At 46.2% G+C, this 13,859-nt stretch overlaps 1 protein-coding gene across 1 annotated transcript in view; it reads left to right on the top strand.

Annotated features, from left to right (window-relative positions):
* Window positions 1–13,859, top strand: part of LOC132394724 (butyrophilin subfamily 3 member A1-like) — a 42,515-nt gene that overhangs the window by 7,118 nt on the left and 21,538 nt on the right. Inside the window, exons 3-6 of the mRNA XM_059971109.1 lie at window positions 582–941; window positions 2,095–2,367; window positions 11,277–11,396; window positions 12,518–12,544. Of these exons, the coding sequence (XP_059827092.1) occupies window positions 582–941; window positions 2,095–2,367; window positions 11,277–11,396; window positions 12,518–12,544 (780 nt within the window). The remainder of the gene's footprint in view (window positions 1–581; window positions 942–2,094; window positions 2,368–11,276; window positions 11,397–12,517; window positions 12,545–13,859) is intronic.

The raw sequence follows: 13,859 nt of genomic DNA, 5'->3' as shown, positions 1-13,859 counted from the left end.
TCCACTGCCGTGCTATCGACGTAAAGAGGGATGTGAGAGGTGTCGACAACCACCTCATTTGTCTTGTTGGCATTGCGGAGGAGGTTCTTTCTGTAAAAACGTTCTCCCTGTGAGCTCAGGGGTTTCCTCTGTTTCCTCCCACATTCCAGAGATGTATGGGTTGGGAGATTCATGGGTCCCATGGTTGTAAATGTGTGGCGGCCCTCGTTGGGCGGGAAGGGCCTGTTATGGATTGGAACAATAGGTCGACATTTCAGGCCGAGACCCTTCATCTGGACTTTTATCTAAACTGTGTATCCCAAGATACAGCTGGGTAACAGGCCCTTCTGGCCAAATGAACCCAATTAAGCTAGTAACCAGTACGTCTTTGGACTGTGGGAAGCAATGGGAGCACCCGGAGGAGACCCACGCGGTCACAGGGAGAGTGTATGAAGCCCTTACAGTCAACTTGTGCCGTAAAGCGTTACGCCGCCCGCTACCCTCCCAAAACCAACCTTCCTAATTAACTGCTCACGGTGTATCTTTACTCGAGTATCTGTGGGATAACACACCTGCTTCTCTCCTCTCTCCCACTATACAAGGGGCACAACAGTACAAGGTCACGGGGCCGGCGCAGGCCATCGTGGCCATGGTTCAAGGCGTGGCTGTTCTGGAGTGTCAGCTGATCCCGGAGAACATGCCATTCAACATGGAGATACGCTGGATGCGCAGCGACTCCCAGGCGAGCACCATCGTCCACCTGTACCGCAACGGCAAGGATGTGGTGGAGGACCAGGACGAGGCTTACCGGGGCCGCACCGAGCTCTTCAAGGATGACTTCCAAAAGGGCAATGTCTCGCTCAGGTTGAGTGGCGTGCGGCTGACCGATGAAGGGGAATACTTGTGTATGGTGGAGTTTAACAGAGTCCCTGAGCAGGCACTTGTTCCACTGAAGGTTTCCAGTAAGTTTCTCGAATACCTTGTCTCTGTCCCAGGCTCTTTCCCAACTTCCTCTCTGATCTGATACTTCTCTCCTGAGATCATTCTTGTGAATTTCCTCTGGACCCTCTCTGATGCCAGCACATCCTTTCTCAGATAAGGGGCCCAAAATTGCTCTCAATACTCTGTGTGGTCTGACCAATCCCTTATGTATCCCTGCTCTTGTACTTTAGTCCTCTCAAAATAAATGGTAATATTGCATTGGCCTTCCTCACCCCCGATTCAACCTGCAAGTTGACCTTTATGGAATCCTGCTCGAGGACTCCCAAGTCTCTTTGCATCCGTGATTTGTGAATTTTCTCCCTGTTTAGAAAGTAGTCTATGCCTTTACTCCTTCCACCAAAGTGCGTGATCGTACACATCCCCTATCTCTCTCCCCATATCAATCCATCTTGACAACCCTCTTCCTCCCTCCCTGAATCCCCAACCCTCTTTTTCCCCGTATTAATCCATTCCGGCACCAGGCTCCTGTACCTCCTCTCTGACGGTAACGTGAGAAGAGGGCATGTTCTGGACGGTGAGGGCCCTTAATGACGGATGCCGCCTTTTTGAGTCATTGCCTTTTGAAAGATGGGGTGGCTAGTGGCCTTGACGGAGATGGCTGAGTTGGCAGTTTTTTTCCAACCCTGTGCAGTGGCCCCTCCCTACCAGGCAGTGATGCAGAAGTTACAGGCTCATCGTGGGCCCTCGCCTCCTCAGCATCCAGGACGCCTCCAAAAGGCGATGCCTCAGGGGGGTGACATTCTACATCAGGGAGGAGATTCAAGATTGTTTAATGGTATTTCCAGTACACAAACATAAAGGAGAATGAAATAATAATTACTCCGGACTCCATGCAGTACAAAATAACACACAATAACATAAACAAAAATAATTAAAAAAAGCAGGAGGTACACACTCGATGTTTTAGGACCAGATTCTTCTCTCCACCATCACATTTCTAAAAGGTCCATGGACACTACCTCACTCTTTTGCTATATTTTTTAACATAGATTCTTATTCTAATTGATAGTAATTTTTACGTCTTGCACAGTACTGCTGCGGCAAGACAACAAATTTCACAACGAATGTCAGTGATACTAGAGCTGATTCTGAACTTGATTTGTCTCTCCACAGGCCTGGGTCTGCAACCTACCATTCGGTTGGAAGGTTACCAAGGCAACGGGATCAAGATCCAGTGCAGCTCCTCTGGCTGGTACCCCGAACCCAATATTCTTTGGACCAGAAGCGGAGGGCAGGAGGTGCAGGCTGCCGTCCAGAAGACCAAGGATAAGGATGGCTTCTACGGCATTTCCAGCTCCATGGACGTGATGAGTGACACGACTGATATCAAGTGCAGGGTGAAGGCCGAAAGGGTGAAGGCACTGACATCCAGGCTGAAGATCCCAGGTCAGTCCGGGGACTAGGAGCAAACCGGTGGTGGGGAGGAGGCACTGTGAGCATAAACCAGGGGATGTTGTCTGGCTGAATGCAGCTCGCAGGGCTGGAGAGAGGCTGTAGTATCATCACAACCAGTCTCGTGCAGCTCGGTGAATCTGTAGCCCGACAGATATGGCCTTGTTGCATGTAGCCGGCTGGGGAAAGTTCAAGTTCAGTTTATTGTCATTCAGCCAAATGAAATGATGCTCCTGTGGACCAAGGTACACAATACAGTACATGTAACTCACACAAATAACACACAAAATAACCTTTATTTGTTCTTCATGTACCATGTTGTATGACACGGGTGATCATGGTCTTTCCATGACCATTATTGTTTGTAGCAAACTCTTCTACAGAAGGGGTTTGCCGTTGCCACTTTCTGGGCCGTATCTTTACAAGACAGGTGACCCCAGCCATCATCAATACTCTTCGGAGATTGTCTGCCTGGCGTTAGTGGTCACATAACCAGGACTTGTGATATACACCGGCTGCCCATACGACTGCCTGCACGGGACCCTGATCCGGGGACTAAGCAGTTGTTTCACCTTGGCCGGGGTGACCTGCAGGGTGGCGGAGGGACAGAGCATCTTGCAGCTCCTTTGGTAGAGATGTATCTCCTCCCCAAAGCAGTATTACCATGAATAAATTAGCAAATAGTAAGGTGCATTTGCGACACAAGTTAAAAGGTAAACAGTGTAACGCTGCTGATGTTTCATGGGTGGTGAGACCTGGGTGGTGGCAGGGAGCCCAGCAGCCTCACAGTCTGGGGAAGGAAGCTGTTCCCCCAGCTTTAAGAATGTCCTGCCTGATGGTGGGGTCTAAGAGTTTGTTGGACTGATGGGAGGGATCATTGACAATGCTGAGGCCCCAGCACACACACCGCTGATGATGAAGATGCAATGGGTGGAAGAGAAACCCTGGTGATCCCGGTGACTTCCGTACCAGACAGTGATGCATCTGGTCAGAGACGCTCGCCTAAAGTGAGCTCGATGGATGCGGTTCCGAGCTGAGTCAGCTTGATAACAGCACAGGCCCTTCGGCCCACAATGCTAGCTGTTTGATTGCTTATTTAACTGGACTGGCACAACATTCTGGGCCGAAAGGCCTGTTTCTGTGCTGTACTGTTCTATGTTTTCTGTTTCATCTACTCTAAGATCAATTTAATCCTTCTTTTGGGCAATGCCCTGCAATTTTTCTTTCCTCCTTGTGCCTGAGAGTCTCATAAACATCCCTGTTGTAGCTCACTCTACCACCAACCTGGTAGGACATTCCATGTACTCACCACTCTCCGTGTAAAGGAAAGAACTTCCTCTGATGTCCCCCCCGTGTACTGCTCTCCAATCACCCTGAAATTGTGCTGCCTTGTATTAGCCATTTCCTGCCTTTGGTTGCCCACTTGTCATCTTCTACCTCTCATCCTCATTGAGTGATAGCTCAGACTATCAATGAGTGTATGTGGACAGTCCAGGAGGCTGCCGTAGGTTACAACGCAACATGGACAGGATGCAAAGCTGAGCTGAGAATCCGGAGACATGTGAATTTGGAAGGTCAAATTTGAAGATGCAGGGTTAATGGCAAGATTTTTAGCAGTCTGGAGGAACAGAGGGATCTTGGTGACCACGTCCATCAAGTGGATGGGGGGGTTAAGAAGGCGGACGGTGGGTTGGCCTTCATTAGTTGGGGAATCGAGTTCAAGAGCCGTGAGGTAATGTTGCAAAACTCTGGTTAGACCCCACGTGGAATACTGTGTTCAGTTCTGTTTGTCTCATTATAGGAGGGATGTGGAAGCTTTAGAGAGGGTGCAGAGGAGATTCACCAGGGTGCTGTCTGGATTAGAGAGAGTGCAGAGGAGATTCACCAGGATGCTGCCTGGGTTAGAGAGGGTGCAGAGGAGATTCACCAGGATGCTGCCTGGGTTAGAGAGGGTGCAGAGGAGATTTACCAGGATGCTGCCTGGATTAGAGAGGGTGCAGAGGAGATTCACCAGGATGCTGCCTGAATTAGAGAGGGTGCAGAGGAGATTTACCAGGATGCTGCCTGGATTAGAGAGGGTGCAGAGGAGATTTACCAGGATGCTGCCTGGATTAGAGAGGGTGCAGAGGAGATTCACCAGGATGCTGCCTGGATTAGAGAGGGTGCAGAGGAGATTCACCAGGATGCTGCCTGGCTTAGAGAAGGTGCAGAGATGATTTACCAGGATGCTGTCTGGATTAGAGAGGGTGCAGAGGAGATTTACCAGGATGCTGCCTGGATTAGAGAGGGTGCAGAGGAGATTTACCAGGATGCTGCCTGGATTAGAGAGGGTGCAGAGGAGATTGACCAGGATGCTGCCTGGATTAGAGAGGGTGCAGAGGAGATTTACCAGGATGCTGCCTGGATTAGAGAGGGTGCAGAGGAGATTCACCAGGATGCTGCCTGGATTAGAGAGGATGCAGAGGAGATTCACCAGGATGCTGCCTGGATTAGAGAGGGTGCAGAGGAGATTTACCAGGATGCTGTCTGGATTAGAGAGGGTGCAGAGGAGATTCACCAGGATGCTGCCTGGATTAGAGAGGGTGCAGAGGAGATTCACCTGGATGCTGCCTGGATTAGAGAGGGTGCAGAGGAGATTCACCAGGATGCTGCCTGGATTAGAGAGGGTGCAGAGGAGATTCACCAGGATGCTGCCTGGATTAGAGAGGGTGCAGAGGAGATTTACCAGGATGCTGCCTGGATTAGAGAGTGTGCAGAGGAGATTTATCAGGATGCTGCCTGGATTAGAGAGGGTGCAGAGGAGATTTACCAGGATGCTGCCTGGATTAGAGAGAGTGCAGAGGAGATTTACCAGGATGCTGCCTGGATTAGAGGGTGCAGAGGAGATTTACCAGGATGCTGCCTGGATTAGAGAGTGTGCAAAGGAGATTTACCAGGATGCTGCCTGGATTAGAGGGTGCAGAGGAGATTTACCAGGATGCTGCCTGGATTAGAGAGGGTGCAGAGGAGATTTACCAGGATGCTGCCTGGATTAGAGAGAGTGCAGAGGAGATTTACCAGGATGCTGCCTGGATTAGAGAGAGTGCAGAGGAGATTTACCAGGATGCTGCCTGGATTAGAAAGGGTGCAGAGGAGATTCACCAGGATGCTGCCTGGATTAGAGAGGGTGCAGAGGAGATTTACCAGGATGCTGCCTGGATTAGAGAGGGTGCAGAGGAGATTTACCAGGATGCTGCCTGGATTAGAGAGGGTGCAGAGGAGATTTACCAGGATGCTGCCTGGATTAGAGAGGGTGCAGAGGAGATTCACCAGGATGCTGCCTGGATTAGAGAGGATGCAGAGGAGATTCACCAGGATGCTGCCTGGATTAGAGAGCATATTTTATAAGGAAAGGTTTCGTGAGCTAGAGCTTTTCTCTTTGGAGCAAAGGAGGATGAGAGGTGACTTGATAGATCAAGTGGACTATTAGTGCTTTTCCTCAGAATAGAAATGGCTCATACAAGGAGGAATAATTTAAAAGTGATTTGAGGAAAATATAGTTGGGCGGGTATGTCACAGGTAGGTTTTTTTACATGGAGAGTGGTGGGTGCATGGAATGCCCTGCTGGGGGGTGGTGGTGGAGGCAGATACATTAGGAACATTCAAGAGATAAGACCATAAGATATAGAATCAGAAGTAGGTCATTCGGCTCATCGAGTTCTCTGCCATTCAGTCATGGGCTGATCAAATTCTTCCAGTCAGCCCCACTCCCCTGCTTTCTGCCCATACCTTTCGATGCCCTGGCTAATCAACAACCTATCTATCTCTGCCACTCGTGGCAACAAATTCCACAGGTTTACCAGCCTCTGACTAACATAGTTTCTCTGCATCTCTGTTCTAAATGGACGTCCTTCAATCCCTCTTGTCCTAGACTCCAGTACCATGGGAAATAACTTTGCCATATCTAATCTGTTCAGGCCTTTTAAAAATCAGAATGTTTCTATGAGATCACCCCTCATTCCCCTGAACTCTAGGGAATACAGCCCAAGAGCTGCCAGACGTTCCTCATACGGTAACCCTTTCATTTCTGGAATCACTCTCGTGAATCTTCCCTGTACTGTCTCCAAACCCTCTCCTTTGTAAAATATGGAGCCCAAAACTGCACACAAGTGTGATCTCACGAGTGTCTTATAGAGCCTCAACATCACATCCCTGCTCTTGTATTCTATACCTCTAGAAATGAATGCCAACGTTGTATTCACCTTCTTCACAACCAACTCAACTGGGAGGTTAACCTTTAGGGTATCCCGCACAAGGACTCCCATGTCCCTTTGCATTTCTGCATTTTGAATTTTCTCCCCATCTAAATAATAGTCTGCCTGTTAATTTCTTCCACCAAAGTGTACACTTTAAAACATTGTATTTCATTTGCCACTTCTTTGCCCATTCCCCTAAACTATTTAAGTCTCTCTGCAGGTTCTCTGTTTCCTCAACGCTGCTCACTCTTCCACCTCGCTTTGTATCGTTGACAAATTTAGCCACAAATCCATTAAACCCGTAGTCCAAATCTTTGACATACATCATAAAAAGCAGTGGTCCCAACACCAACCCATGTGGAACTCCACTGGTAACTGGCAGCCAGCCAGAATAGGGTCCTTTTTTTTCAGAGCAAGTCAGTGTGATGTGAGGCTGTGCATCAGCCGACGGGAGGCAAATTTAGTGAACATGGGGTTGGCCAGTGCAAGGCATTGGGATTTACAGTGTCTCTGAAAGTATTCAGTCCCCTCCTTGGGCATTTTCATGTTTTATTGTTTTACAACATTGAATCACAGTGGATTTAATTTGGCTCTTTTGATCAACAGAAAAGATTCTTTCGTGTCAAAGTGAAAACAAATTTCTGCATAGTGGTCTAAATTTATTACAATTATTAAAATCAAAATTGATTGTATAATTGCTCACCCCCTTCAAGCCAGTATTTAGTAGATTCACGTTTGGCAGCAATTACAGCCTTGAGCCTGTGTGGACAGGTCACTATCAGCTTTGCTCATCTGGACACTGCAATCTCTCCCCATTCTTCTTTACAAAACTACTCAAGCGCTGTCAGATTGCATGGGGATCATGAGTGAACAGCATTTTTCAAGTTCCGTCACTAATTCTCAATTGGATTGAGGTCTGGACTCTGACTTTGACACTCCAGGACATAAACTTTGTTGTTTTTAAGCCTTCCCTGTGTAGCTTTGGCTTTACACTTGGGGTCATTGTCTTGCTGGAAAACAAATCTCCCAAGTCACAGTTCTCCTGCAGACTGCATCAGGTTTTCCTCCAGGATCTCCCTGTATCTTGCTGCATTCATTTTACCCTCTACCTTCACAACTCTTCCAGGTCCTGCTGCAGTGAAGCATCCCCACAGCTTGATGCAGCCACCACCGCGCTTCACAGTAATGATGGTGTGGTGTTTGGCTTACCACAAACGTAGTGTTTAGTCTGATGGCCAAAACATTCAATTTTGATTTCCTCAGACCATAGAACCTCTTGCCAGCTGACTTCAGAGTCTTCCACATGCCTTCTGGCAAACTCTAGCTGAGATTTCATGTGAGTTGTTTTCAACAGTGGCTTTCTCCTGGCCACTCTCCCATAAAGCTGTGACAGGTGAAGCACCTGGGCAACAGTTGTGTATATGCAATCTCTCCCATCTGAGCCAGTGAAGTTTGTAACTCCTCCAGAGTTGTCATAGGTCTCTTGGTGGTCCCGTTCTTGCATGGCCAGTTAGTTTTTGCGGACGGCCTGCTCTGGGTAAATACACAGCTGTGCCATATTCTTTCCATTTTTTGATGATTGACTTAGCTGTAATCCAAGGGATATTTAGTGAATTGGAGATTTTCATCTATCCATCTCCTGACTTTTCACAGAGTTGCTTGGAGCGTTCTTTTGTCTTCGTGGTGTAGTGTTTGCCAGGACTCTGACTCACCAGCAGTTGAACCTCCTTCTTCTTCATGTGTTGTTTTCTGGCGGTTGGCAAACCAGCTTTAAGATGCAATTCCACCACCTACTAGACTGGAGTGTGGATCGTTTGATAAACAGGAGGAAGGAAAAGGATTGCATTCCCTAAATTCTATATAATAAACCAGAGTCTTTCAGATACTCCATGATATAGGTCCGTATTTCTCTTGAACACCCACCTAAAATGTCTTCTATACCACAGCAGTTTTTTTTTTAATCTTAAGCGTTCCTATCATCTTTACTCTTTCTCTTTCTTTCTTCTTACAGTTTATCAATACATGTTCAACTGTATTCACACAACCCAGTTGGGTGTTTCCCTATTTTATGTAATGTGTAATTAAGACTTGTGTGACCAATTCTTAAATGACTGATGATCACTTCTATCTTTCTACATCCACTTAATATTCTTTTGTACCTGACTTGCCTTTGTATTTTGTACAGTTGTCTCCCTGTTTCACTCTCATCCCAGTGCTTCTGCCATGTCTTCTCAATGCTTTTGACTTCCGCTTTGCTTAGAGGGATCTGGACCTCTATTATTGACGATTTGAGTGATTGTTTAGGTATAATGTCCACTTTTTCATTACCCTCCACACCACAATGAGCAGGAACCCAAAGGAGGCTTACTTCTACCCCATTTTAGGTCAGTGTATACAACTTGCATAGAATCTCCAATAAAATATCCTGTCTACTTTCTGATTTTCTTGATTTGAAAGAGGTTAATGCAGACAAACCGTCTGAACAGATTACAGCCTTTTTGACATTATTTTCTTCTATCCAAGATAATGCACTCATTATTGCCGTAATTCCGTTGTTTACACTGACCAAAAATGGGGTAGAAGTAAGCTTTCTGATACTAAGTTTTGCACTGAGGAATGTAGACTGCAATACCTGTGTGGCCAGAACCAGGGCCTTTTAATCCATCCGTAAATATTACCAGTTTGTTTCTAAAATGTAGGTCTATATATTCTTGCACTATCAGTTTGATTCCACAGTTAGACTTTTTTAAAAGTTGTTGCAGGTTTATATCCACTGTGTGTATTGTAAAGAGCCATGGAGGAGCATCAGATAATGGAACTGTAGGGCAATATTCCATCTCGTGTAGACCATAGTTCTGTGCTGCTGCATCCCTGATCCATCCAAAGCTATTGTAATTTGGATTATTATGTTCCCAGCAGTCTTTTAATAGAGCTTTAGCTGGATGTGAGTAGTTATGCCCCATGATGTTAACCCAGTAATGTAGCATTAGCTTTATTCTTCTAAATCTTAATGGCATTTCCCCCGTTTCGACTTGAAGAGCTGATACAGGTGATGTTCTGAAGGCACCACTACATATCCTGAGGCCTGAGCTCGTTCAACATCCAGCATTTTTTAATTACTTTCTGCAGCTGACATGTATGCTATACATCCATAATCCAAAGTAGCCTCATTAGAGCTTGATAAATATTTAATAGCAATACTCTGCTTGTACCCCAATCCTGTCCAGCAAGACACCTCAATAAGTTGTTCTTTTTTACATTTGTTTGTAATTTTCTCAATTTGCTTTTTCCATGTAAGTTTCTCATCAAATAACAAACCGAGGAACCAAATTACCTTTACCTGCTCTAATTTTTATTCATATAATTTCACGGAAACTGGTTGTGATTTCTTGAGAAAGATATCACTTCCGACTTACTTATAGACAATTTGAAACCTCATTTGTTTGCCCACTCCTCCACTTTATTTAGCAGTTGGACCTTCCACATACAGGTGTATTTTTACTACAATCAATTGAAACGTCATGATTGCACTTGTGATCTCCAATTAACTAAATACGTGACTTCTAAAACCAATCGGCTACACCAGCGAAGATTTGATGTGTCACATTAAAGGGGTTAAATACTTAAGCAATCAATTTTTTGTGTTTTATATTTGTAATGAATTTAAATCACTTTGTAGAGATCTGTTTTCACTTTGACACGAAAGAGTCTTTTTCTGTTGATCAATATCAAAAATAGCCAAATTAAATCCACTGTGATTCAATGTTGTGAAACAGGAAAACATGAAAACTTCCAAGGGGGGTGAGTACTTTTTTCATAGGCACTGTTAGCTTATACACACAAACCTAGGGGAATCAAGCCTGTGTCCATGAGCCAGTAGATGTAGATTAGTTCAACGTGGATTGGCCTATGCAATGTAGTGGGATGAGGGTTTGCTGGACAGGAGTCATGAAGTCTGTAATACTGAGGCTGTTGGTCAGACCACTGTTGGGGTATTGTGAGCAGTTTCTGGCCCCTTGTCTAAGAGAAAATGTGTTGGATTAGAGAGGGTCCAGATGAGGTTCATGAAAAAGATTCTGGAAATAAAAGGGTTAACATGATGAGCTTTTGGGGTTCTGGGACTGTACTCACTGGAGTTTAGAAGAATTAGGGGGAATCTCATGGGAACCTAACCAAATATTGAAAGGATTAGATAGAGTGGATTGGAGAGGGTGTTTCCTATAGTGGGGGGAGTGCCTGAGGGCACAGCCTCAGAATAGAGGGGCATCCATTTAGAACTGAGATGTGGAGGAATTTCTTCAGCCAGAGGATATCAAATCTGTGGAATTCATTGTCACAGGCAACTATACTTAAAATGGAGGTTGATAGGTTCTTGATTAACCAGGATGTCAAAAGTTACGGAAAGAAGGCAGGAAAATTCAACTGAGAGGGATAAAAAGAAAATCAGCCACTACTTCACTAGGAACAGACACTATTTCACTATGAGATTTGGACTCGCATAGAGATGGCACGCAGAAATGGAGACGATTTGTGAATGTGGGATTCAATGGGCACATTTCAATGTAACGGGGGCTGTGTGAATGCAGGCACCGTGTGCATGAGTTGGCGGACGTACTGAGCGGCTGTGTCAGATTTGAATTCGTGTTCTCTCTCCCCACCTGTCTCCAGATGAATTCTTCCCACGTGTTTCAAAATTCTTCAGCGTGTTCATGGTTTTCTTCGTCCTTCTGCTCATCGTACTTCTGGCTGCTGGGGCGTTTTACTACAAGAAGCGGACAGACGCCAGTGGTAAGGCCCTCTACTGTTGGTCATTTCTCTGTCACTGTTTGAGATGGTGCCATCTTACAGCACGGTAACAGGCCCCACTGGCGCAACAAGCCTGCACACCACCCAATGGCGCTCCTGTGACCAATGAACCTGCCAACCGGTACGTCTTCGGACTGTGGGAGGAAACCGGAGTAACTGCAGGAAGCCCACGCAGTCACAGGGAGAACGTACACACACCTCACAGGTAGTGCTGGGAATTGAACCCCAGTCACTGATGCCGTAAATGACATCAGGATTCTGGGACTTAACAATGCGATAAACATCCAGATTACAAAGCGAGTTTCAGGTTATGAGTTCTGTGGGGAGTTGGGGAACAGTCCATTGTCGGTGGATGTCCTTGGGAAGGAGGCTGATTGGACAGGGAGGAATGGTGAATGTACCAGTAATGGTGGAGTTAACGTTTGACTATTTTGTTCACAGTAGAGTATCATATTGTGTTACAACAGTAGACTGGTGCACATAAAGACAAGAGATTCTGCAGGTGCTGGAAGTCCAGAGTAACAGACACAGAATGCTGGAGGCAGCACCTATGAAGGGGAATAAGTAGTTGGGGTTTTGGTCGGGGTTTTTTCCTCAGGATGGGAAAGGAGGGGTGCAGAAGCCAGAATGAAGAAGTGGGGATGGAGGGAGGAGCATCAGTTGACAGGGGATAGGTGAGACCAGGTGAGGGGAAAGGTGGGTGAGAAGGGGAGGGGTATGAAATAAGAAGCTGGGAGGTGAGAGGTGGAAGAGATAAAGGGCTGAAGAAGAAGGAGAGAAGAGTGGACCTTGGGAGAAGGGAAGGAGGAGGGGAATCAGAGGGAGATGATGGCCAGGTGAGGAGAAGAGATGAGGTGGGAAAGGAGCCAGAATGATGAATGGGGAAAAAAGAAGAGAGAAGGAGAAATTGATGGAATTTTAGAGAACTCAATGTTCATGCCATCTGGTTGGAGGTGACCCAGGCGGAATGTGAGCTGTTTCTCCCGAGTGCGACCTCATTGTACACAGGCAGATTAAAAGCCTGCCTTACAGTGTTATATCTATGCGCGTGTTGGTATATTGAGAAGTGCAAAGTGTTTACACACCTGTCTGTTCTCTTCCAGAGTTGTACAGACGTCCCACACTTTTTGGTAAGTAATCTTTTTCCTTTGTTTCACATTCAAGTCCTCTATAAATGGACTGTTTACTATTTACCTGTGCTGTGCACTGCATGCATTTTTGAATTCTATTTTACTAGCTTGTTTATGGTAAGCTGCATTGGGAGCCATTGGGAACGTGTAATAGGAGGTGGGATCTTATCCCCCGGCTATAGAAAAACTAAACAAACCTCTGACAACCAAGTCCAGCTGCTGGTCTTCATCTGTGGCTTAGCTATTAAACCGGACAGAACTGATTCTGCTCTCAGGAGAACGAGCAAAGGTGAGTTACTGGCACCTTAACACCAGTCACTTCAGGCAGATGGGGCTCGGCGGCTTATCTACGACATGGACAACTCTGATCTCAAACCCTCGCTGCCCTGCACCTATAGCTACTCACGGGGAAGTCCTTGGGAGTAAACCCCAAAGGAATAAACCTAGAATTAGGGTCCCTAAGGCAGCTCGGCGTTAAACTCCACATTGACTGGCAATTCCTGCCACACTGCTGGTGTCAAATGATGTTGATCTCTGCTGGTGTGGAGAGAGGGAGCCTGCTGCATGGGACTGCCCTGGATTGTGGGCTTGCTTGCCAGCTGAGAAACAACATCCGCAGTGGACCCTGACCAATAGAGGACCACAGTTAATGGTAGTATTTTGTTTAATGTGCTGTGTGTGAGTGCACCGTGGTCTGTTCTTTCGTTTGGTTGTATAGATGTACACTCAGATGACAATGAACTTGGCCTTAAATGAACAGAGACCGGACTAGAAGATCATATGTTCTCCATATCTTTTAATCTCCATCACTTGTCTGCCCTCCTCGATCAGAATCAGTTTTAATATCACTGGCATATGTAGAAATCTGTTGCAACAGTACATTGCAGTACATAATAAAAAACAGTATAATTCTCGGTAAGAAATATACGTATGAAAAAATTAACTAATGCAAAAAAGAGAGCAAAAGTAGTGAGGTAGTGTTCATGGGTTGATTGTCCATTCAGAAATCTGATGGCGGTGAGGAAGAAGCTGTTCCTAAAACATTGAGTGTGGGTCTTCAGGCTCCTCTTCCAACTCCTCGAGAGAGGCATGTCCTGGGTGATGGGGGTCCTCAAAGATGGATGCTGCCTTTTTGAAGCGATGCCTTTTGAAGGTATCCTAGATGCTGGGAAGGCTTGTGCCCATGATCAAAATGGCTGACGAGAATATCTGCAGGTGAAACATACACAAAATGCTGGAGGAACTCGAGCAGCATCTAAGGAAAAGAGTACAGTCGACGTTTCGGGCCGAGACCCTTTGGCAGGACTGGAGTAAA

Source organism: Hypanus sabinus, chromosome 5 (genome assembly GCF_030144855.1).
Source record: "Hypanus sabinus isolate sHypSab1 chromosome 5, sHypSab1.hap1, whole genome shotgun sequence".
NCBI lineage: Eukaryota > Metazoa > Chordata > Chondrichthyes > Myliobatiformes > Dasyatidae > Hypanus > Hypanus sabinus.
Note: the sequence above shows the minus strand (reverse complement) of the source record. Positions and strands in the feature narration are given on the sequence as shown.